Raw genomic sequence first — 24,833 nt, 5'->3', positions numbered from 1 at the left:
ATTATTTCCCAGAAACTCAGTGACACCCGGGGCTAAAGGTTCGCCCGCACCACCCCCAACAATGCTAAATCTTGTCGAATAGCAGCACCCAACGAATATCTAGCGGCAGAAGCAACTCCTGGGGTAGGGTAGGTGAGGTCTCCTTCTTTTGGGTCTCCTCCAGTAACCAGCCGCACTGACTTGTGCTCACCCTTATAATATCGATAATTATCGCTAACGTCAAAAAATTAACGATAATATCGATGACCATCATTTATCGATATTATCGATAAGTATCGATAAGTTTCCCATCACTAGTTTGAATTTGTCACAACTCACAACAAACCGATACAACACTCATTGATATTACAGCTCTAACATATTTCGTTCGGGAATATTGGTGGAATAATGCTGCAACCAAGGATTTTTTGATTCAGCATTGTTTTTCATTAAAAAAAAAATCCGCTACTGGCACCATAGACATTAAAACTTCTTCTAACAAGTAAGGTAATTTTAAGTGTTTTTATCTCGTGATTTGACATTCAAGACCTTGGCCGGTTTCGTTACTATATGGCAAAAATTGAGTGTTTGGGAAGCAGTTTTTTAAACAATCCTTTTACAGGAACACGATTTCAAGGACCGAATGTTGGGTAGAGCAGCAACATTGTCCACCTTGAATGGAAGTGCACTTAATGGAGGAGTTAGTAAAACGGGTGGTAGGCCGTCGCCGGGTGATTTGGAAGTTGGAGATGAGCAGAGCAGTATTAGTTCGACCAGCAACGAAACGGATGCTGATGAGTACCACCTTCTGATCGATGATTCATGCAAAAAGCGATCGGCCAAACGTTACGAGTTCTCACCAGTCACTAGAAGGGGCCCAACATTGCCTGGACTGAAGCGGGGTGCATCGTCAATATCGGCTGCGAGTTTCCGCTGCTCTAGGAATAGAGCTTTCCTTATCACGATGGTATTGTTCGGCTGTGCCACTGTACTGTTGATGGAAGTCGTTCCGTTGGGCAGCGAGAAGGGACGTGTGGGTAAGTGTGATAACGAAATTTATCGCCTATTATTGAGATTATTTACTTATTCTATCGCCGAGATTGTTATTTGTCAGTCGATAACATCGATGGCGTTATCTTCGTACTCAATGTACAAGTTACACTGGTGTTTATTTTTATGTGGAGGCTTCGGTGTTGACACCGAGAAGTGTACAAAAAAATCAACGTTGTTAGTATTCAATGCTTCTTTTGTCCAGAAGCAGTTTTACTGGTTGCGTCATATATGCTGCTTTTTACATATTGAATTGATTATCGACCTAGTGGAAACCAATTTGACACCTACGAAACAGGCAAACATATTTTCAATGTAAAGGAATCAAGTTTTTTAACTCCACACTTTCTCACAAACTTCGCTTTGTTTGAAGAAATAAAATTATTTTTTTTTTTCATGACATTATATCCTATCAAACTACTCAAAAATATTTTTATTGAAATTGAAGACAACTATGTTCTATAATCTGTCGTTAATTCTGGTAAATGTTTGTTAACTTCTCTCCGATGCCATTACACTGGTCGAAAGAAACAAAAAAAATGCCCTGAAAAGATTATAGCGTGATATTTCGGAACAAAATACGTTTATACGATTTTGAGGAGTGTACATAATCGGAATTAAATGTAATTGAGTCAATTTAATGCATTTTCTTGGTTAAAATGTGGTTATTTGTGCAGAAGAGAATTTACAAAATAATTAAGAAAAGTTGAAATTTAGTGATTGCTACTGGACGTCATTGAAATTTCGTTATAGTTGATGTGTATTAGGTTTAGGACTTTCAAACCAGGGCTCTGCTATACTTGAAGCGAAGCGTTTAGCATCGTCTTCGGAACATCTTCGAGACCAATTTAGGGATTTTCTCACTCGCTCACTTAGAACGCGCGTTGAGGAACACGGACTGGAGGATGATCAAGGCAATTGGCGTGTTTTCGTTTTGCTCGATGTCGTATAAACGAATTAGCTGCCATGGAAAAGTTGGGCAGATCTGTACACTAATAGCGAAGAATTACTTTATTCCATACTCAGGTATTTGGATGCATAACAGGAGACATCGAAGCTTATATGATCTAGTAACATTAAATACGGGCCACTAATGCAAATTAGTTTGGAAGTGTGAATACAATTATATGTCCAATAGATATAACAACGTATTCATGCGAGGCTTAGTGTTTATGAAGGCGATCTCGGAATGTACGTGTATTACCAGGCATGTCGGTTGTTGGATGAACACTAGAGCTGGCACCTTTCATTTCCAGGGTAAAAATATTTGCATCCGTATATTACGAAATATATTAAAAATTAAAATATAAATAGGAATGAATGCAGATAGTTTTTTCCATAAAAGCACTGCCGGCCAGTGGGAGATGAATTGTAAACACACACACACCCTAGTGAGCGTCAAAACACCGTAAAGTAATTGCTCGCAGGGTTCGTCACTTCTATGCTGGCTTACGGGAAAACTCATTTAAGTCTATAAAAAATTTACCTCTACTAGGGACACCAAAATTCACAGGATGTAAAAATCTAAATTCCTTCATTTTTTTCTAGTTTGTGCTCTAGGACAAAACTTGTGTTTACTAGTGTTGTTGATTTTGGGCAAAAGCAAATTAATCTAACCAGTTTATCATTGCATTTAATTTATAAATTGAATTTACTAGGTCTTTTACGTATTCTAACGTTTACTTGGTAATGCATCATCGCTGTCGTCTCTCCTTAATTAGCAGCGCTTTGCTTCCAGTCCGATTCCGGCAGCAATCTGCGTTGCATTTAGCTCTTCGAGTGCACCGAGTGTAGGGTATTGACCTTGTCCATGATCCACCGCCGTTGCCGTGTTTGGTCTAGACACTTAGTTTTCCAAATTTATTTTAATTTCAATTTGGTGAACGCGGCTGCTGGCTGACGTGAACCAATGATAAAAAATCGACCGGGCCCGGGCAGACTTGTGGGGCACTCACTTCACTCGAACGGGGAGCGCGCGAGTTGCATGCAATCATTGTTAATTGATCCAATTGATCGAGGGAAGGTTTCTTTTTTGCACTTCGAGTCAAGATCAGCTCGGATCGTGCAGCAAACAGTCAGTCAGAATTTAATAATTTCTGGGAAAATGAACTTCATGTCGCTGGAACACAGTGAGCCCAAAAGCGTACTTTTTCGTTTTTTAGCGTACTTTTTCGTTTTTTTTAAATAGTTCTATAACCAGCATAACCAAATGCTGTGACGTCTCTCATAAGATCTGCAGCTTTGTGGTTTAGCACGCCATTTCGCATTTTAATGGCGTTAGAAACAGGAATAAATGCTCGAAAAGTAACTTTTTAGCATGGAAGAAATAATAATGCCTACATATTGAAGCTATTTCGATAAGTTCGTTAACGTAAGAATGTTTTTTTTTTTCAATAGAAAATTGAAGCAGCTAAATGAATGACTCCAGGCTCAAGTTTTATTTTTTACACAAAACAATGAAGCGTGAAAAGTTGCGCAATTAAAATTACCATTTAGTAACATATCTTTACATTAATTTAGTAACATTCTTTACATTAACGTTGGAAATTATTCTCCAAAAAAAATTTTTTTTGGAATTTGGGATTTTTTTTTTCACATAGCATTTTTTGACACGGCACAAATACAATTTAATGTTTAACGGCGCCAATTATATCTGATGACTTAAAAACTAAAGCAAATTTTTTATCCTCGCTGCCGACTACGAGCTGAAATTAAGTCTAACTTAAAACTAGCATGGAATTTACAATCTGTGTTTTGTTGTTCAATGGTCGTCTTATAATCGTCGAATGGCATGTATGGATTCGTACTGCTGAGCCACGATGTCGTGAGTTGGGACAGAGGCTCGTAGTGCTTGGGTCCTGGTTCTATTGTGCGGGGTCTGGTTGCTGGTTTTGTGCTTAAGGTTCAAACGTGTTCTTGTCGTTTTGTTGGGTGTAGACGGAGGAGAACGGGACTACACTGGGGCATGGATGGATTTAAGGAAAACGTATATAAGGGTCATGTAGGGTAGGTCACGGCTCGCCAAGACATCACGAACAGGAACAGCTGGCCGTCTAGATCCGGCCTGAAGGGAAGCTACAAGTTTAGACCTGGCGTCACGGTGAACAGGGCATGACCAAACAACGTGCTCTATGTCGTGATAACCTTCACCACAGGCACTGATACCGCTTCCCTCGAGCCCAATACGACGGAGATGCGCGTCAAATCTATAGTGATTGGACATAAGCCGAGACATCACGCAAATGAAATCTCGACCTACATCCAACCCCTTGAACCACGGGGGAATTTGGGATTGGTTTTCACAATTTTTTTTTAAAAAGCTTTGGATCTAACCTAATTTCTGATTTACCAAAGGTAATGACGAGCTCCCAATCATAAATAAACTAACGTCATCCACAAATTACGTAAGGACATTTTTCGGAATTTCTGACCCCACTCCCCCCATAATAAGGCTTAGTAAAATTTTGCATAATCCCCCTCCCCACATAAATCTAATTTTATTTTTCAGGAAATTTTTTTTGAAGAAGGCAATTTTTTATTACATATAGCGTATTTGTTGAAAAAAAAAAAAAAAACAAAACAAGTTAACCAATTTAGTTAATATCATGTTCAAGTTTAACTGAAAATTATAGATACAAAGTAAAGTACATAATTATTCAGCTAGAGTGAATTCACGCTTTCCCAAAGTTCAACTGTTAAGTTCTCAGCGAAAAATAATTCAACTAATTTTTTTTTTGGTTTGGTAAGTTTTTGTTTATATTTTAAATTTTTCAATCTTACGTGAGATTTTCTCGTATTTCCCTTTCGAATTTCTCTCTTGTAAGCATTCGTTAGAAATTTTGATACCACCTCTCCCCCTTAACCCTTACATAATTTCTGAATGACCCCTTACTTCACTTTATTGGGCGTAACATCAATCATATATAGCTTGATGAACAAAATCCCTCCCAATAAACTCGAATCCTGGTCGATTCCTTCGCCACAAGGTTTTGTTCCACTTGTTAGAAGGTGGAAGTACGTCGAAGCCATAAATGACCGACTTCAAGCCACCACGTGGTCAACTTCGAATTTTCAAATGCTTACCACTCGGTAATAGTTAATGCATCACTTGTGAAAACATATCATCATGTTTGTTATGGTGATAAAAACGTATAATAGTGTTCTCATAGATAACGCATTAACTATTCCCGAGTCTAGTTACGCTGAAAATTCATAGTCGACCACGTGGTGACCACACTACACACTACCACCTTAACCACCTTCTCGCTGCGCTTCTCTTCGTCGTGATCCAACCGGATTTCGAGCGAACGCCAGTTTTTCAGGATGTTTGTTCGGCGTTCATGCAATATGTCCTGCCCAGGCTTTGAACACCTTTGTGATACTGGGTTCGCCAGCGAGTTGCTCTGGAAGCTGACGACAGAACGGAACTAAACCCCTTCTCGGTCGGAAAATATCTGGAAGCCTGCGTTGGTGACATTGAAGGACTAAGGAGAATGATGGAAAAAAAATTGTACTCCGAGTACGAAACCCGGAACAAGTACTGAAGCTGAAAAAAGATATGGTCTAACCAAGCGTGGCCTTCTCAGTGTTTTACACCCAATACTCAACAAGCGACGCTGTGAAATCGTAAAGATTAGCGAAACTGGTCAAGTGGAAAAATTTAGAAGGCCAAGGATTCAGTGGGCTCGTAGATGAAAAGAAGCAAAACCTCCCTACGGTGGTCCCAACTGTCGAGGGCACCATCATTCCGGAAGTCATTCCTGAGCCGACGATTTGTTCCACGTGTTGCAAATATGGACATACCAAGAATTGTTGCAAGGCTGCTGCCCGATGCCGAAACTGTTCAGAAGTGCATGAACTTAATGAGGAATGCAAAAATAAGCCTTACTGCAAGGAATGCAAAAATAAGCCTTACTCCAAGAAGCATGAGAGATTTCGTGATGATCGTACCGTTTCTTTCCACGTTTGCTCTCCGTACGGCACCTTCAAGAGCGATGTTGAACAGTAAGTTAGAGGCATCCCCCTGCTCCAGTCCATTCAACGTTACGAAAGCGGCTGATATCTCGCCAGCTACGACTCGGCTTAATTAGTTTCGTCGGGGAATCTGCCACAGCTCATTTCTTTTCACTGAGTCGTATGCCGCCTTGAAATCCACAAACTGTCGCAGGGTGAAGATTTGATCCGTCGTGGAACGCCCCTGTCCTCAATCTGAAAAACAGGATACGGGAGAGCACTTTACATGCGGAGTTGAGCAACGTAATGCCTCGATAGTTGCAACAATCTAATCGATGTCCCTTCTCATAGATAGGGCATATGAGGCCTTTCAACCTGTCGTTCGGCATTTGTTCATCCGCCCAGATCCTGAGTACTATCTGGTGGATCGCATAGTACAGCCGCTCGCTTTCCGCTCTTAGAAGTTCGGCCGGGATACCGTCCTTTCCAGCGGCCTTGCCGTTTTTCAGCTCACTAATCGCCTTTTTCACCTCATCCTGTGTTGGTGGCTCCACAGCTTGTTCGTCATCCTGTTCCTGCTCTGCTCATCCGGCTCTTCACCGTTCAATAGAGCCTGGAAATGCTCCTTAAGTAAGCAGGTCACCGTCCTTGTCATTACACATGACCGGCACAGGGAAATTCCTGCTTCTGACTCTGTTGACTGTTCTATAGAAGCTCCGCACGTCGTTTTGAGCATAGCTGTCCTTTGCGCTGGCGAGCACTTGCTCCTCGTACTCGCGCTCCTTCCGACGGTGGGTTCTATTTTCGGCAGGTCGGCTCTTGGCACGGTTCCCAGTGCAGGCGGCTCTTGGCACGGTTCTTCTCATCTGTCGCTCTCTGGCACCAGCCGTTACGCTGTTTTCCACGCGTCGTGCCTACACCTCTCTCGCAGTCGTTTCGATGGCACCGTGGATACAGCTTCACAGCCCAATTATGTCTTCCACTCTTTCCTCCTGCTGTTCTGTGATCCGCTGATCCAGCTCTCTGGCGTATTCTGCCGCCACGCCATCAGCTTTCAAACGTTGAATGTTGAAACGCGTTGTCCTCTCTGTGTGAGATTTCAGCACGTTCGACAACCGTGCGCGGATCTTACAAACGACGAGATAATGGTCAGAGTCAATGTTTGGTCCTCGAAAAGACCTAACATCAGTAACATCCGAAAAGTGCCGACCGTCAATCAGTACGTGATCGATCTGGGAGCAGGCTTCTCCATTTGGATGTCTCCAGGCGTGTTTCCGAATAGTCAAACGTGGAAAATAGCAGCTACATATGGCCATTCCTCTGGTCGTGGCAAAGTTTATCAGTCTCAGGCCGTTTTCATCGGTTGACGAGTGGACGCAATGACCGGACGGAAGAATTCCTCCCTCCCAACCTGTGCGTTTGCGTCTCCGATGACGACTTTTACGTCGTGTTTTGGGCACTCGTCATAGATTCGCTCAAGCTTGTCATAGAACTCATCTTTGACCTCATCGGATTTGTCGTTTGCGGGTGCGTAAGTGTTGATTACATTGTAGTTGAAGAATTTGCTCTTAATCCTCAACACGCATATACGGCCATCTGCGGGCCTTCACCAGATGACTCTTCTTTTCTAATTTCCCAGCACTACGTTCCGCTGCTTTACCGCCACTCTAGTAAATGTGGTACTTGAAAGAAGTGTGTGCAATAGGGTCTACTGCACGGAATTCCCGTTTCTCCGGAATTGGGCCACCGAACCTCCTGAATCGCTGCGATTTCAACTCCCTGCCGCTGTAGTTCTCGAGCAAGTAAGCCAGCCCGCGCCGGTTCATTGAGAGATCGGACGTTTTAAGTAACCAATTTCCAATCGTTTACGCTAATCTTTTTCCGTGTTCGTAACCTAGGTTTTTGTCGATTGATTTCGTTGTTCGTGGTTGAAGAAAGGTTTCGGTATGCTACCTAACCAGGGTCGCGATACCTACATCCTGTTGATGGGGCTGCCATCTTTGGTGTAGTTGGCGGGATACAGCATTCCCTGATTTGGCCGCCCGCTCCGGGTCAGACGCTGTTGTACGCTACCCCTGATACGGAGACACAGCCGCGTACGACTCCCTTCCCAGTCAGCATACGGCCATAGTTTTCATCGGGGGTTGGTTACCCGATCTCCGATTAGGTTACTCGTATCCAGGTCGGCACCTCGTGGAGGTTGGGATAGGAGTTACTGGACAGAGGTGAATGACCACATAAGGGTCTCAAGTTACACGTGTCCAATCATTTGCCAACCAAAATGCCCAGTATACTTAACCGAAAAAGAATTTACTATAATCAGAGTGGCAGGAACTTACGCCGAAGTGAGCAAGGTTCAACAGCGATTGGAGATCAACGATAACAATGCAGTAGCAGACCTGATCAAACAGAAGGACGACATGATACAGAAACTGATGGATACCTTGGCCAACCTAACCAGTAGAATTAAGGAACTCGAGCAGACTAAAAAAGACTCATCTTTCAAACCCCATGGCTTGCCGTTCAAACCAAACAGCTAATCGATACTCAACCAACTCACCTGCCACTTTAATAACTTGTGCACAATGGAACAATGGAACTTGTTTGGTTTAGAAAGGAGACTCCCTGAACTACAACTATTATTTTCTCAATTAAACCCTCTTATCATTGCCTTACAAGAATAAGGTTATCCCCTGAATCTATATTTCCCCCTTTTTTAATTTCAGGTGGAGGGGAAATTCGCAACCAAACCCCTGAGGTGCCCAACCTCAAAGAGTGTGGGGTTGGTTTGAATCAGTGACCGGACCTACTAAAACCCCTCCAGTCTCCAGCCCATAATATTCACCGGGAAGACCGCTAAGAATTGCTTCGGGGAGCGGCTTTCATGCTTTGAGCAACCTCCTGTCTCTATAAGTCTCTTAGCTAATTAGATAACTATCCTGGAGACTGGCAGTTAGCTAACACTGGCGTGTTGGTGGTCAACCTGTCGCCTGCTTTGCAACTCTAAGACTATTTGAGAGGCGGCTGCACAAACCGCCCTCCAGATGTTCGAGTCTTCACATATCCTCTGAACTAAGTTGTCCGAAGTAGTGTCTGGCCCGCTCATTACCATCATTTCGCTCCGCGCACGCGCAAAACGAGGACATACGAAGAAGACATGCTCAGCAGTCTCTTCCGGATCCACACACTCGTGGCACATGGGGGACCCCGCATGCCCGAACCTGTACAGGTACTGCCTGAAGCAAGCATGACCTGACAGGATCTGTGTCAGGTGGAAGCTATCTTCTCCATGGCATCTCCCGATACCACCGGAATAAGTTGACACGTCCATCTACCTTTCGTGGAATTGGACCATTCCTGCTGCCATCTGATCATCGATAGTGATCTTCTGGTACCTCGTATGCCCCTTGTGTCACGTTGGTTGAAGCATTCTACGTCCTCCCTAATGGCTATGCTGATAGGCATCATGCCGGACAGAACGCAGGTTGCGTCGTTTGACACTGTACGGAACGTATTCGCAACCTTCAGGCACATGAGCCTGTAGGTACTTTTCAGTTTACCACGATAACTGTTAGTTCCTAGCGCTTCCCAATCAGTCAGAAAAATCAGGATTATAACAAATCTTGATATTTTGCTACGAACTTTTTGTATCAAGTTGTATCCTAAACTTGGTCTCGTTAATAGTTAAAATATCAAAATTCCTATCAAAATTACTTACTGATTATTTACAAATTATAGCAAGTTTTGTAATGTTTTTGGCAAAAAAAGATCAGAATTAGTTAGAATGTACAATTTTGTCAATTGAATAGCAAATTTTGTTATAAATGTGCTTTAAAAAACACTTTTGAACATTCAAGTGTATGAAAAAAAAAAATTTTATATAATTCTGTACTTTTTATCATTCTGGCATATCAAGAATATTACAGGCTTTGTTATTTCTGTCAAGTTCAGATATATGTGTTATCCGTTTGTTATAATCGTTTGATCGGGAGCCCTACAAGCTTTCACCCTTCTAATGATTATCATGGAATGTTCACGATGATTCTTGTGGCAGTGATCATGTACCTATCATAGTCACTCTCAACCGTCCCTGTTCGGCCCAGGTGGAAAAATGAGTTGATCGATTGGTCTAGTTATCAACGTGAAATAATTCTTCGTTTTGCTAATAATCCCCCCTCCTCTCCTGAATCTTTTACATCTACCATACTTGTAGTAGCCTAAAGTCATATCCCCAGAACCAGTGGCAACAGCTATTGCACCAACATCTATATTTAGATTGTTTGAGTTTTCGTGGGTTTAGAGGGTGTGACCTTTGATGTAATTAGAAGGAAATATAGGTTATCCATGGAGCTAACGGGCCTTATGCCGTTGGTGGTTGCGGGTGATTTCGACGCTTGGGCTGTTGAGTGGGGAAGTCGCTCTACGAACTAGAGGGGTCAGATTCTGTTGGAGGCTTTGGCAAAGCTCAACTTAGATCTGGCCAACGTTGGGACCTAATGTACATTTTGTAGAAATGGTGCGGAGTCGATCATCGATGTGACGTTCTCCAGCCCAGGACTGATACGAACTGGAGGGTAGACGATGGCGATCACGAGTCGGTTTGCTATAGTGTAGAAAACAACGCGAGGCGGCAAGTGACGGGTAGAACCAACACTCACACCGTCTGCGGTTGGAAGACATTGCATTTCGACGCCGAGGTATTCGAAGAAGCAACGAGAAGAGAGTGCAATAGAGGCAGTTGGCTCCGCCCGACTGCTGACCAACTAGTTACCGTACTATCGCGGGCGTGCGACGCCATCATGCCTAAGACCCGCCAACCTAGGAATGGGAAGCCGATTGAGCGAGAGGATAGGGTGACGAATGAGGAATTCTTCGTGAACTTCCTAAAGGTGAGCAAGGTACCGGGACCGGATGGAATCCCTAACCTGGCAATTAGGCTGGCGTTTAAAGCCCTCGGGCTGTTTTGGGCAGTCATGCAGAGGTGCCTGCCTCTTCCCGGACAGGTGGACGCGGCAGAGTTTGGTCTTACTGCCGAAAGCCGGGAAACCGCCAGGCGACCCATCAGCATACAGGCCTATCTGCCTGCTGGACACGAGGTGCTGGAAAAGGTGCTTGAAAGGATTATCATCAACAGACTGGTGAGGTACACGGAGGGTGTAAAAGGTTTGGCAAGTGACCAGTTTGGTTTCCGGAAGGGCAGGTCCACGCTGGATGCTATCCTTTTCGTCACCAAAACGGTGGAGGTAGCACTCCAGCGCAAGAGAAGGGGCATACGCTATTGCGTAATCGTCATGCTTGACGTGAAGAATGCGTTCAATAGCGCTTGCGCTCAGGAGCATCCATGTACCGGTGTCACTGTACAAAATTCTGGAAAACTCCTTCCAGAATCGAGTACTTGTTTACAACACGGAGAAGGGTCAGAAGTGCGTCCCAATTACCGCAGTAGTTCCGCAAGGTTCTATCCTCGGACCGGTGTTGTGGAATGTCATGTATGACGGGGTGTTGAAGCTCAAGTTTCCTGTAGGAGCTGTGATCGTTGGCTTTGCAGTTGACGGCCGCGCACTGTATACGCAAGGTCGAAGACTGGATGCACTCTAGGAAACGAGTTAGCGCACCATAAGACGGAGGTCACGGTTGTGAATAATCGCAGATCGGAGCAACAGGCAGTGGTGAGAGTCGCAGACTGCACCATCACTTCAAAGCGATCTTTGAAGCTCTTGGGGTTATGGTTGACGATAAGCTCACACATAAGAGTCACATCAACTATGCTAGCTTAGTGGTGAATGGTAGCAAGCGTAAACTTCTTGTCAGCGTGGTTTCGTCCATATTAGGTATGGAGGCCCAGTGTGGTCAAAATACGCCTGCAAAAGTGCTTCTACGGCCATCGCGGCATTATCGCGTATGATGAATAATAGCTCAGTGGTATAAGGCAGCAAATTGCTTGCCAGCGCTGCCGGTACCCGGATAACTGTCCCATAATGGAAAACAACATGTTGAGAAAACGGCGATTTAATATTATTCGTGAAATTTCGGATTTCCAGCAATTACATTCAGAACCAATGACTATAACAGTTACATGGCAGCACAAGTTTATCGTTGAGAACAAAAAAACATGGATGGAATTGATTTTACGTTTTATAACTTGAAAAAAAAAAAGACAAAATGGGGCAAAATATGCGGGTACATTTGAAAAGTACTCGCATATTTTGTCCCATCACATATAAATTCAACCAGCAACCGGCAGTATCATTGGCAACGCAGATTGTACTACAGAAAAACAACATTACTCTAGTTAATTAAATGACATACTTCTACATGTCTAAAATAATCCGATATACACTAATCTGGAGCAAAATTATATGTTTGCAGTTTGTACCACTATGCAGTGGGAGTATTGTAATGCGGATACTTTCAATATGGGACAAAAACAACTTGGTATTTTTTCCATGTTTTTCCATACAAAAGTATCAATTATATTTTTTTTTCAGAAAATATAATAACAATTAAGTCGATTCCCGATGATCACTCAAAAGTGACCAAAATCAGTATGGGACAGTTATGCGGGTACCGGCTGAGCGTGACTACATCCATACTCAGGTATGGAGCACTGTTAGGTACTGCCTGTTACAAGGGCAAAATGGAAAGCACTTACAGGCTCATGTGTCATACGAGGAAGTATGTGTCCTGGCTAGCATGGTGCTTATAAGCATCATAGTCAGGGAAGCTGCAAACTGCTTCGATGGGCGTGACATAAGGGGTATACGGAACACCGAACGATCATCCTCGATGGTCAGGTGGCAGAGGGGCATAGACTTGGCTAAACGGTAGTTCTAGGGAGAATATAATATCAGGGCTGGAGACTGAGGGTTTTAGTGGGTCGGGCCTAGCAAACCCATCCCCACAGACTGAGTTATCTTCTCATGTGTCTGTCAGCAGATTTTCCACCACCTTCAAAGAAAATAGACTGGTCGATCTGTTCAGCGGTAACAAAGTTGTAAGCAGTTGTAACCGATTATTTTCAATATTTCGGAATGGCGTATTCTACTTTAAAAAATAACCAATTGCACAAAATGGCATCTTTTGCCCGTAGAACCATCTATACCAAGTTTCAATCAAATTAAAAATAGTTGATTAAAATGGTTACCCGTTTTTTGTGGAGTTGCTCTACAGTCAACTGCAGGCAATTATGCTCATGCGCAAAAATTTTTGAGTTACAATGTGCTTTTCAAAAAGAGTAAAGTTTTGCTTATTTCTAGATCATTGTTTTGTTGTTAAACTACTAATAAATACTTAAAATTATTTTTTATTGATATTTTCTTCCTGCCATCAAGCTCTGCTCCACTGTGAATCGCAGTCATTACATTGCTGCCAGCTTAATTGATTGTAATAGAAGCGAGGGAAACCCAGAAATAGAAAAGACGATCGGCCATCGGCTGGGATTGACCAATAACAACAATGTACGGATGCCGAGGGCGATACCGTGTGCAAATCAATTGATAGAAATATACAATCGCAGTTTCCTGCTTTACTAGAGGAGCTGGTTGCTAGTGTGGTCATGAATAGAACTCATCAACCCAGAGCGTCGTCGTTTCGCTTGCCTACCAATTGTCGAATCGATTGAGAAATTCGCGGACATTTGTGAATGAAAAACATGATTCAATGAACTGTCAATCAAAAAAGACATATGGTGTGTGCGTTTACGCATAGTTTCTGGGACGAGATCGTGTTGAGGATCGATGCGAATTTTCTATGATAGTACAGTTTGTAGTGGATTTTTTTCTTGGAAAAACAATTCTCGTTTAAGAAAAACTGCACTATTTCAGTGTGAATGCATCGCAATCGATTTTGCAAGTTTGCACGGTCTGCGACCGTAAGACTGTCTCATATGAACTTATGCCCATCGTCCATATAGGACAGACTTCCGTCGCCATTGCGGTATCACATGTGCAAAAGGTTAATTTTCACTCTGATTGATATCAATTTAGTAAGTTTTTTACTTCGATTTTATTGATCGCATTCGCACACTCTGATTTCTGTCATAAGCGTCTTTCGTGCCATTATTTGCTGCCGTTGTCGGCGTCATCGCTATCGCTATACCGGTTCAGGGTTACTTACTACCTGCCATATCGAGGTTATGCATCCAAAGGAGACATAGGGGAATTAATGTTAAATACTTTTCTTCAAAATTTTGCATATCTACACAGCTCTATTTTGCTGTCATTCATTGATTGGGAAGCACAAAGATACTACATACATATGTGCATAGTCACTAGCGCCAATTATCGTGACAGATACAAGTAACAGATTGCACCTCAACTGCGTATGATTAATATGGTTTGTTTTCGTAAAAGCAGAGAGATGCACTTGGTTGAGAGATTGGGATGACGAGCGTGAGTCAATTTGCATTGTGACACGGGGAGAAAAGCTCCAATTGGCGATCGCGCAGTTATTGGCCTTTATTGGTTTGATTTAGTATGAGTCTAGCAGCGGTCGAATTTGGACCGCATTTTTTCTTTCGGAAACTTATGCAGTTTGGTACTACAACAGTGCTTTCTCGAATCGTTTCAGGGACCATCGTTGGTTGGAGTGTGAATACGTCCAGGCAAACGGTGAACTACGTTCTACCTGCGGAGAATACGACTCTCCTGGAGCCGCTGAATGTCTGTTCCACGGAGGAAAGATCCGGCGACGACGGCGAGAACGAAAAAGTGTTCCTGCTCATTGTGGTTTGCTCCTCGGCCAGTAACTTCGAAGCTCGGCAGACGATTCGGGAAACGTGGGGTAATGTGAGTGAGTTCAACTATGGCCAGTTTGCGCGAATGCACGCCCGGTTCAAGGGCGAGTATCTGGAGGCGCGTTCTTTTGCAAAGATGCAAGATTACATGAGAAGGGAGACTGACGACGGTTTCATTGCACAGAACGAGCGAACCAGCAGAGAAAAGGAACATGTAAGTAACAACCGTTTTTAAACCTTAAAACAATCAACGTCAAGCTCCTAAATCTGTAAATAGACTCCGAGAATATTTTAATTTTTCTTCTCAAAAAACGTTAATTCTTAAAGCTTCTTGTTTTAACAGACAAAAAATGGTTCTCATAAAAAACGTTGCGAAGCTCTTGCAGAGGCTTCCGATTCACCGATTCAAAGTGTCTATATTCATTCGTTTCACTCCAATTTTTCAGACCAACTCCGACAGTAAGAGACCCGGCGACCAATCTCAAAGTAACAAATCTAGTCATGATTCTACCAACGAAACGGGAGCACCTTTGCCTACAGGTGCAGCCAATGAGCGGCTGCCTTCTTTCAATGTGAAGGTGGTGTTCTTGTTGGGACAGTCGGAGGCGGAATATTTGTACCAGCAGACCCTAAGCAGGCTGAGCAAGCATGGTACCGTTGTAGCGACGTTACCCTCGAACCAGGATGATGCGGTGGAACGTCAGACACTTGTAGGTGCCGTTGCGGATGACGCAGATCCGGCTATAAATGCAGCAGAGTTGGATGAGGTACAGATGAGAGTGGTAAATGAAAGTGAGATGTATGGTGATATCATACAGGAGAGCTTTATCGATAGTTATAACAATTTGACGTTGAAGACAATCATGATGCTGAAGTGGGTAGTCAACAATTGTGACGGAAGAGGTAAGATAGATACGTGACGGATCTTTATACTAGTTTTCTTTTTAAGTAAGGCACAGGTTATTTACACGGTCGAGACGCTAAGGTTTGGTTTCTGCTGCCGGTTTGTAGTAAATACTAAGGTAAACTTGTTTGTCAGAAACGCTGCCCAGACGATTCCAGAAGGAAAAGAAGGAGTATTTGCAGTTTCGGTTGGATGAGCGTGACTACAGCAACGATTTCATCGCACGAATGCATGTGTTTGTCTACGGAGAAGAGTGGCTACGAATTAACTATCCGTACTCGCCGGGAAACGTGGTCAACTTCACTATCAGTAAAGCGGTCAAGCCTAGCATCACTCCGGTTGTGGGCCGATTTGCGGGTCCAGTACCGAGCGGTGTTGGCCGATTCGTTCAGTTCAATGTTACCGATATGGTACTGGAATGGTTTGAAAATCCGCGTGGTAATAAGTATGTGCTGGTGGAGACGTTCAATGCGTTTTCCGAGCGGGTTGTGGCGGACGATCCAAACGGAGGAAAATTTGTAAGAATATATATTTTTTTCTTTCCAGTGGCGATGGAAGACTGTGAGCTGTAAGAGTTGATTTCATACATACATGATTACGCTTTATTTATATTTGATTGATACTTTGCAAGTTCAATAACCACTCTAACTCTTACTGGCTGCTTGTATTTTTTTCAGTAAAATATATCGTAAAATGTGACGACGATACGTTCGTTAACGTTCCGAACTTACTGCAAGTGTTACTGGGAGGAACAGTTCCTCTGTACAAGGCTTCGATTCCATTCTACGATCGAAATACTATAGCTGTAACGGCAAAGAAAAATCGTTTGGTTGAGGTAAAACGATTGCTGACAGGTTTCCTCTTCTGCGAGGTGAAACCTATCGCTGATACTAGTAGCAAGTGGTAAGTAGCGATAATCAACATAACGTATCACAAACAAACATAACCAAAATATTTCTCCCCGCAAGGTATTCACCAAACTACATGTACAGCAAAGAGTTTTACCCACATTACCTGTCCGGTGCATCATACTTGATGAATCTGGAAGCAGCCAAACTGCTGTACCGGACGTCGTTGACGACACCGATTTTTCATTTGGAGGACGTTTATCTGACTGGTATCGTTGCCGATCGGGTGAAGCTGCACCGCTACCATCATCCACTGTTTTTCTACTCATATACCAAGGATCTCTGCGCCCTGCGGGGCATGATCTCACAGCACCAGCTGCAACCGGGCGATATACGTAGTGCCTATGACTTCGTTACCAACGCTACCGTTGTGTGCAAGGGACCGGAACCAAATTTCAGCATGGCCAGGATGAAGCTGCAGCAGCGCAAAAAGTGTCAATGACATAGAGTGCCCCGCCGTGGCAACAGCAGCCCACGCGGATAAAGTATCTCCATCCCGTTGAAGTCATTCGAATCCTCTAGTTTTTTTTTGCTTAGTAACATATTGCCACTATTCCTTTTTATTTCTAGAAATCGTGATTTCGTTTTTAAAAAAATAGTTCCGTGTTTCCTAAGGCGTTTTGATTCCAAATATCGTTAGTTAGATTGCAAGTTTACACTACACTGGCCTCTGAAGTGTGTAGAAAATTTGAATAGCCAAGCAAACATAGTGTTGTTGAAAAACAAAAAAAAAACATTTTAAAATGTTACAACTTATCTATTTTCACTAGTATTTATCAATTGATGCGATGCGAGGTGTGAGTGAAACAAAAACTTTAGCGAAAAATGTTGCATTATTGTTAGTAACACAATGCATAAATATCTTGAAAAGACGCAAAACGTAAGATATTAAATCATTTGATTCAGCTGTGATTTGAAAAAAAAAATATTTTAGATAGATTTACAAGAAACATTAGAATAATCAATAATAACACCTAGAATCTTCAATTAGTTATACTAAATGAAGCGAGAAAAAGGTAGTAAAAGCCGACTCCACTGATCATTAGTCAAATCGTAGGAGATTACAACTGCTTTGTTGCGCATTAAATCCCATCGGTTTTTCCTGTTAGTATTTTGTAGTCATCTTCTAAGAGGCCATGACGGAAGTTCCCAACGTAGTACCCGAGCACAGCTCGGAGATTATCTATCTTACCAGGCACAATGCGTTGACCTTCAAGCTGGTCAGTACGCAGAAAATAGTTCGGTTGGTTATAAGCACACTAATGGAAAATATTGCACAACACGAAAAACAGCAACCGTTAGATTTCGTGGTCTCAAATGCAGTTTTCACTGTTTTAGTTTAAAAAAACGTCCTTTACAACGCTTATCATTACCGGGAATGTCTAATATCCTGAGAGTTTGCATCCTATTCAATCTCTTCCCAATCGGTATACTGTGCTGAGTGTCAACGAAAGAGAGAAAGAGAGAGAGAGAGAGAGAAAAAGAGAGAGAGGGAGAGAGAGACAGCACTATCGGTTAGAACCGTCTAAATCAGCCTTAAATTGCTTTGAAGACACATACTCTGAAATGCTGTGACATTTAGTTCATATCGTCCTAGGACCTAGTTTGTTAACGATAAAGAAATACAGTCGTCAAAGGAACACATCCATTGTTGCTCCACTTTCCGAAACTTCTTCCGAAATATGAGGTTTGTGATACAGATTTGAAAACAATACACTAGTTCTATAAAATGCCATTCTTTATTTCATCTATATCGTTCCGCATTTGACTGCAGTTTTCATGCTTCCATTTACTATTCAGTACAATTCCTCTATTCAACAATAGACAGACATTGCGGTGCGAGGGCAGCTCTGTTCCATCACTGCTACGCATACGCTAAAATTATTACCTATTATATCTAGTACGTACTACTTGCTCGTTAGTGCACTAATATCTTTCTCTGTTTGCGTTTGCGCTGTCAAACTGGTTCAATTACATCGTAAAAATTAGTTGCTCTGTGTCTAGTTAGTCAGCTTCCCGGCTGCCATCGGTTGTTTGTTTTATAGTATAAACATTTGAACGTTCAGGCGAAAAGTGGAAAATCATACCGTTTATTTAGTTCTATGTTTTGTTATCCTTAACCTATAATACAAATCGTGACGACGATCACAGTTGCGCAAAAAGATAATACCTATAGAACGGATCATTGTGTGTTGAACATCTCTTGAGCTTTTGGATTCATTAATTTTAAGTGTTAAGGGTATCTGCTGTGTTTTAGTGTTTGGTGCCAGTTATCTAACATTGAGTGTATTTTTATGCTTACAGAATAGATCACAATTTAGTTGTTGCCGTTTCAATCACTTGACGCGACCGCGGAATGATTGGTTCCATGCACAAACGACCAGGCGTTTCCATCGAACAGAAGGAAGGAGGAAGTGCGGGTGTGTGTGTGCGCTATAGTTTAGTTGGGGGCTTATGCTATGTGCTCACAGTTAGTGTGTGTGTGTTATGGAGTTGCTTTTGTATATGAATGAATTAACTACTATGACACATAATTGGAGCATAATCTGATGGCATCGTTTGATGCTGGCCTTTGCTCGCTCCACGCTCGCAGGAGGGGTTATTTGTTTAGTCTATACGTGCTTTGCACTGAACTGCTTCATTGGCGCGTACCCACACGTATGCAGAGCGAGCCGCGTCAAATCTCGCTCTTGTGTGACGACAATATTTTTTTTGTTAAAGGTCGCGATTTAAACGATGCGATTTGTTGAATGTGAACTGCAAACATAACGACTATAGCTGGAGGGTTTGTTTTAGCAGATTGTTGACCTAATTAGTTCAGCTGGATATTTCTACACCGTGGGACGAGAGAGTTGGCGAAACTGGGAGGGTGGTCGATAAGTTTTAAGCGTAGTTTATTCGAAAGAATGCTTTGACTATTTAATGTAAACAACATTAGAATGAGTTTGGATCACAATTCGAGAAATAACTTGCTGGATTTTTATGAATTATTTAAACAATACTCAAATAAAGAGAGTATATATGTATGCTTTAAAGAAAGGCAAACGATTCCCTGATTAAATTTGTTCCGAATCGTGAATACAAAAATGCGTAACCTGTGGTCAGTTTTCTGAACAGCGCTTCACGAACAAAAACATAGTCCATCCTGAAAATTTGATCACTACAAGATAAAAACCAAATTACAAGACATCAGCTTTTACAAAGAAACTATTGGATTTTTCTTTCTGGTGTTTCCGCAGAATGTTCTTAGTTTGAAGAGCGTTGAAAATTTGATTGAAAATTTAACTTTTCATTTTTGAATAGAAAACGAAATGAAATAAACAAAAAATTGTTAGGAAAAGGTAATTAGGAAAAGGTTAGAAAAAGGGTTACAAGCAAAATACTCTTTTAACGATGAAATACTTTTCATCGTTTTTTGGGTTGAGCGTTGCGATCACATATCACATCTGTTGTAGTACTCCCCGGGTTTTTTCCCTCCAAAAATCGAACGATAGAACGCCCCTTTATTTAGCTCATTCTAAAATGGAAATCGCATTTTTACTTTTGTTCGAAACATTCTTCTCGCACGAAAGTCGATTACAGTCGCAAGCAAGAATATGGGCGTCTGTTACACTCAGAGCCGAATTTGCCCGGGGCCAAAGTCTTCTGTGGGGGCCCAAAATAAGAAAAAAACACTTTTTGACGTGGGACCCGTCTTACTTTAGTAGGGTGGCATTCTGTTTAAAGTGTAACGAAAGTGTGCCCTCTTAAAATGCTTATCACTAACATGGCCCCTAACCGGGTTTTAAACACCAATGTCTTGATCGAAAGGTGGAGCACAGACAGACGTTCAAGCAAAAATAATTTGGTAAAAATTCCGTGCACGTTTTCAAAGAAAAATGCGTTTCAAATCACTTGTACACTTAATAAACAGATCTAAACTGTTTGTATAATAACTGGCATATCTTTCTAATAGCAAATCTGTGAAAAAATCACAGGAGGGTTGTGTGCAAAGCCACGACCGCAAGGTTGAAGTAGAATACTTTTACACAGCTCATTAACCTACACAGTACATTAACCTACGGCCGGGCGAATCGGTTCGCACCGCTTTTCGCGTTTAGCCTGGCAGAGGCCTAATGCGCACGGCCAACACAATAGAAAGTTGTTTTCACATTGAAAATTAGACACGGCTTTACTGGAGTAAGTGTTGGCAAATGCATCTACCGCTAATACCGCCGCTATTGTACGAAAGTGCGTCGTTTCATGTGGGGAATAAATCAACAACGAAAAATGACGCGCGTCTAAGCACACCCGAACTGTTTCGCCGTGCCGCTTCCATTCACTTCCTCATAACATCAGCCTCAGGGAAGTACCGGCTGCACCTACCGCTGAGGCTGTTACCATACTGCTACTGGTACCCAAAACTATTAACTTTTCAATTTAAGTGTTTCATTTATCCTCAAAAGGATAATTGTTCAATTCCATATCGGATATAATGCAATCACAGCTCTGTAATATTACCGACAGTAACATTCTTCTGAACAAAATGATCCAACTCTCCCATGAGAGGAAGTGCCGGCTGATGTACGGCAAAAATCTCGCCCGATCGCTCGCGTTGGCGTTCGTTCTCAGGCAGAGGCCTGAGACGTGGTGACCAACTACAGGGCAAGTGATTTGTTTAATTTGAAGGCAGCCACAGGCGCAACCCGCTGCTATCCTCTGTTACTGCTGAGTGCTGATATCTGCTGCTACTGCTGTCAACGTTGTGTACGGTCCATCCAGCTCACCATCCGACTGATGAATGTAGCTAGTTTTCCCAGAAACACTCTTTTATAGCCGAAGGGTGCTACGAAATAGGCCACGCCTTTCTGTTCAGTTTTTCCATTCTCTAATGTTCTTTAGACGAGTTATTTCACAATTCGCATTTGATTTTTGTATCCAGCGAATAAACACCGATGGTGCTCTCACACACGCAACAATTTAACCCCTAACCGTATTGCGGCTTGTAACATCAAGCGATTTCGTTTGCTCGCTGTTGCGTGTTGCATCATGTTGCAACTTGGCAGCTGGGAGACGACGGAATTATGTTCATGCTGATTGATTGAATCGACTTCATATTAGCTCTGCACAGTCGAACTAACTGCTTTTGTGAATGCGTTTTAACAGGGCAGTTTGTTATTCAAAGTCGGTTATGCTGATCATAGCCTTCGCGCTGCCCCGACAGTGGGGGGTTAACTCAATAAAGTAAAAATTAGAAAACTACAACAGAATTTGATTGCATCCCGCACAGAATGTCTGCTTGTGTTGATGCCAGAAAATTATTAACCTTCAATTATTTGTTTATTTGCCTTGAAAAAGGCATTTTGCGGTTCAAAATCGGTTGCTAATCGCAACCTTTGAGCTGCCCTAACAGTGGTGGAATTGAGATACATGGACAACATGCTCTGTGGAAGCTATTTCACATTCAGTAAATTAGACGGGTGCGACAGATTTAAACTGCTAGGATCCAACACAGAATGCTTGCTCGCGTTGTCAAAAATAACTTCCAATGACTTGCTTATTTGTCTTGAAAAAGGCATATGGATTTTCAAAATTGGATTTCCTGATGGCAATCTTCATGCTGCCATTGCGACACACGCTGAGAAGAACCGCGCTGCTCCTGAGACGTGGTGACCAACCACAGGGCTAGTGCTGCTGCTAAGGAAGGACGACTGCTGTTGCCGCTGTTTAGAACTATTGTGAGCGGCTTCGGCTAAAACAGGCTCTTATATAGGCCAAATAGCATGTTTTCAATTGCAAGGTATATGATTCTGTCGACCGTGCTTGGGAAGCAATCATATAACGACCAATCAGAGGTCGAATTTTTCGTTTTGACAAGGCTTGACTATTTTTGTGAATAATAAAATTACAATTATCTTCTTTTGGGAAAAATCTTAGAAGATTTTCCAATCTATTGTTACAAGAACGAAGGAAATCCATCGAATACTAACCGATTTATTAGCATTTGAAATTGGACATATTTTTCACTTTTTTCGGTGTTAGATTTTCATTTCACATCCCTATGTAGCCGAACTTCCTGAGAGAAGTATTCTACTTCAAAAATTAGCTAAAAATTAATTGGAGAAGCTGCGGCTATCCAATCACGAGTTCGCTTTCTGGTGTTTATTCTAGAGCTGTCTTCTAACTAGCGCCGCCTTCACTTCGAATTCTCACAGTTTGCGCAATACGAAAAATGAATCTCATTTCGTGTTGACATTCAGCGGAGCCGGACCGGTGGAGTTCTCACAAACGCAACAATATAACACGCATCGTGTCGAATTGTGACTTGGAAACAAACAAACAAATTGTTCTCGTGTCGAATGGGATCAGATACCAAGTGTGCAACTGGCCAGCAAACAAATTGGTTCAGATAACTCGCGCACAACTCTGTTAAGCGAACCATTATCTGATAAAAAATTACCATATAAGATGCATAAAATGCACCTATGTGTATAAATCTGGAGGCCATATAGTAACGTTGTAAAAAAAAATTGGTTACGATTTTGTATAACTTCGCGGACTATCTTAAACGGTTTCATTTGAAAACTCAGATTGCATTCTGTACGAGTTAGAGGAATGACGCATTTTACAATTTCATGACACGTTAAATTGCTTCATATATAACCTTATACAGGTCGGACTCGATTATCCGGAAACTCGATTATCCGGAATTCGATTATCCGGAATTTTAGACTCGATTATCCGGAATTTTGTCTTTACCATTCCTTCTGGTATATTTATTACCATTTAAGTCGCTTCCGGCGTGTTTGGGACATGTTCGAATTGAGTGAAAATAATCAATGGCCAATTTTTTTTTGCTTCTCAAAATTTTACCCCTTTTCACCTCAGAAATAACTTCTGGTTACGCCACTGCATCATACAAGTAAAAAAAGAAAAGAAATATTTATTTTATGTTCGTTAATCGCAAAATTTCAGTATTTTTTGTGTGATTCGATTATCCGGAAAACTCGATTATCCGGAATGAAATTTTTTTTGATGTTCCGGATAATCGAGTCCGACCTGTATTGCATTTTATAGGATTTGCTTTGGTTTGCTGGGTGTTGCATATTGTCAATGTGCGACTGGGGGAAAATTCTGTTCGTGCTGTTGTTAACTAGCGGTAGACATGAGTGTTGGGTACTTATTACGGGAGTTACTTCGCGGTGAAATATATTTCACTCTCACACTCACTTCACTTTTTGAGACCTATTCCCGATTCTACCTAAAGTGAGGTGAAAAAAAATAAGCTACGCGAAGTGAGATTGACAATGAAGTGAAAATGAGAATAGGACAAGTGAAATGAGGAAGTTTCCCAGCTCAAAAATTTCTAAGTCCAGAAAAGTCGATTGAGCTGAATTTTTGCATGAGGACATTTTCCGACAAGAGGAAACTTTTGAGCCCTATCGCTAAACGAAATTCGAAGGTCAATTTTTCCACTACGTTCCATTGGCCGCAGCTCAAAAATTTGTAGGTCCCAGAAAGTCGATTTTTTTCAAGAAAAAACAAGATTCGTCTTGTTACTGGAAAATAAATCTCATATATACCTATCATCACTAGATCACAAATCAATCGATTTTTAAACTTCTCTATCTTCGTGAAATCATTTCTCCGTTCAAAATGGTCGTGAAATAATTCCACGCGAAACGTCCCTTTTTCCGTTTTCACTTCACTCATATGACACATAATAACCCAGATTTCACGGCAGATGTCACTTTGCGATGTTTTTCTCACTTACGTGAGTCCCGTAATAGGACTTAATTCACCTTACTCTGATCAAAGATGACTAGAACAAGATACCTGACTCTTGTAGAATTCATCGGACATGATTGTCGCTGCGCGTGAGCAAAAGTCGAACTAATTTATACACTGTTAATATGATGTATACTTAACGTCAAAATCAATTGACAACACCAAGACATGACTGCTGAAGGGTGAAGCAATTTTTTCAGTATCTATGTGGACGACTGTACGGTGCTGCCATCCGAAGAATGATAATAATGTGTACGAATGTTTAGTTTTCAAACATCAAACTTTCCGGAAGAATCAAGAATTGTCGGCGCATCATTTAAAATAAAGTGTACCATCAGAACTTCCTGATAACCGCTATGAGCACGCTCCACAGCCAAGTTTTCCACTCTTGCCGAGGTTAATAATGCAAAAATCTGGTGCCCCGGTGAACCTGACCATATGCACAATGGTTCTGAAACCTGGCTTGCGACATATCAAACTTTAAGTTTTGGTAGAATGGGACCTGAAAATAAACATAATCCCTACTTTTCTTTCGTAC

General features: G+C 42.0%; 1 protein-coding gene across 2 annotated transcripts; it reads left to right on the top strand.

The window, feature by feature from the left end:
• Positions 1-296: 296 nt before the first annotated feature.
• Positions 297-18,172, top strand: LOC129718261 (uncharacterized). Of its 2 annotated transcripts, none has more exons than XM_055668856.1 (6): positions 297-481; positions 602-1,016; positions 14,551-14,930; positions 15,163-15,619; positions 16,298-16,523; positions 16,589-18,172. In XM_055668856.1, exons 2-6 carry the CDS (start codon positions 623-625, stop codon positions 16,968-16,970), a joined length of 1,839 nt encoding a protein of 612 aa, XP_055524831.1. In that variant the 5' UTR covers positions 297-481; positions 602-622; the 3' UTR covers positions 16,971-18,172. The 2 variants fall into 2 exon arrangements, with proteins under 2 accessions (XP_055524831.1, XP_055524830.1); XM_055668855.1 differs by having other exon boundaries at positions 297-486.
• The last annotated feature ends 6,661 nt before the right edge of the window (positions 18,173-24,833 follow it).

Source organism: Wyeomyia smithii, chromosome 1 (assembly GCF_029784165.1).
Source record: "Wyeomyia smithii strain HCP4-BCI-WySm-NY-G18 chromosome 1, ASM2978416v1, whole genome shotgun sequence".
Taxonomy (NCBI): Eukaryota; Metazoa; Arthropoda; class Insecta; order Diptera; family Culicidae; genus Wyeomyia; species Wyeomyia smithii.
The sequence above is the reverse complement of the archived record's forward strand: the minus strand, read 5'-3'. Positions and strand labels throughout refer to the sequence as shown.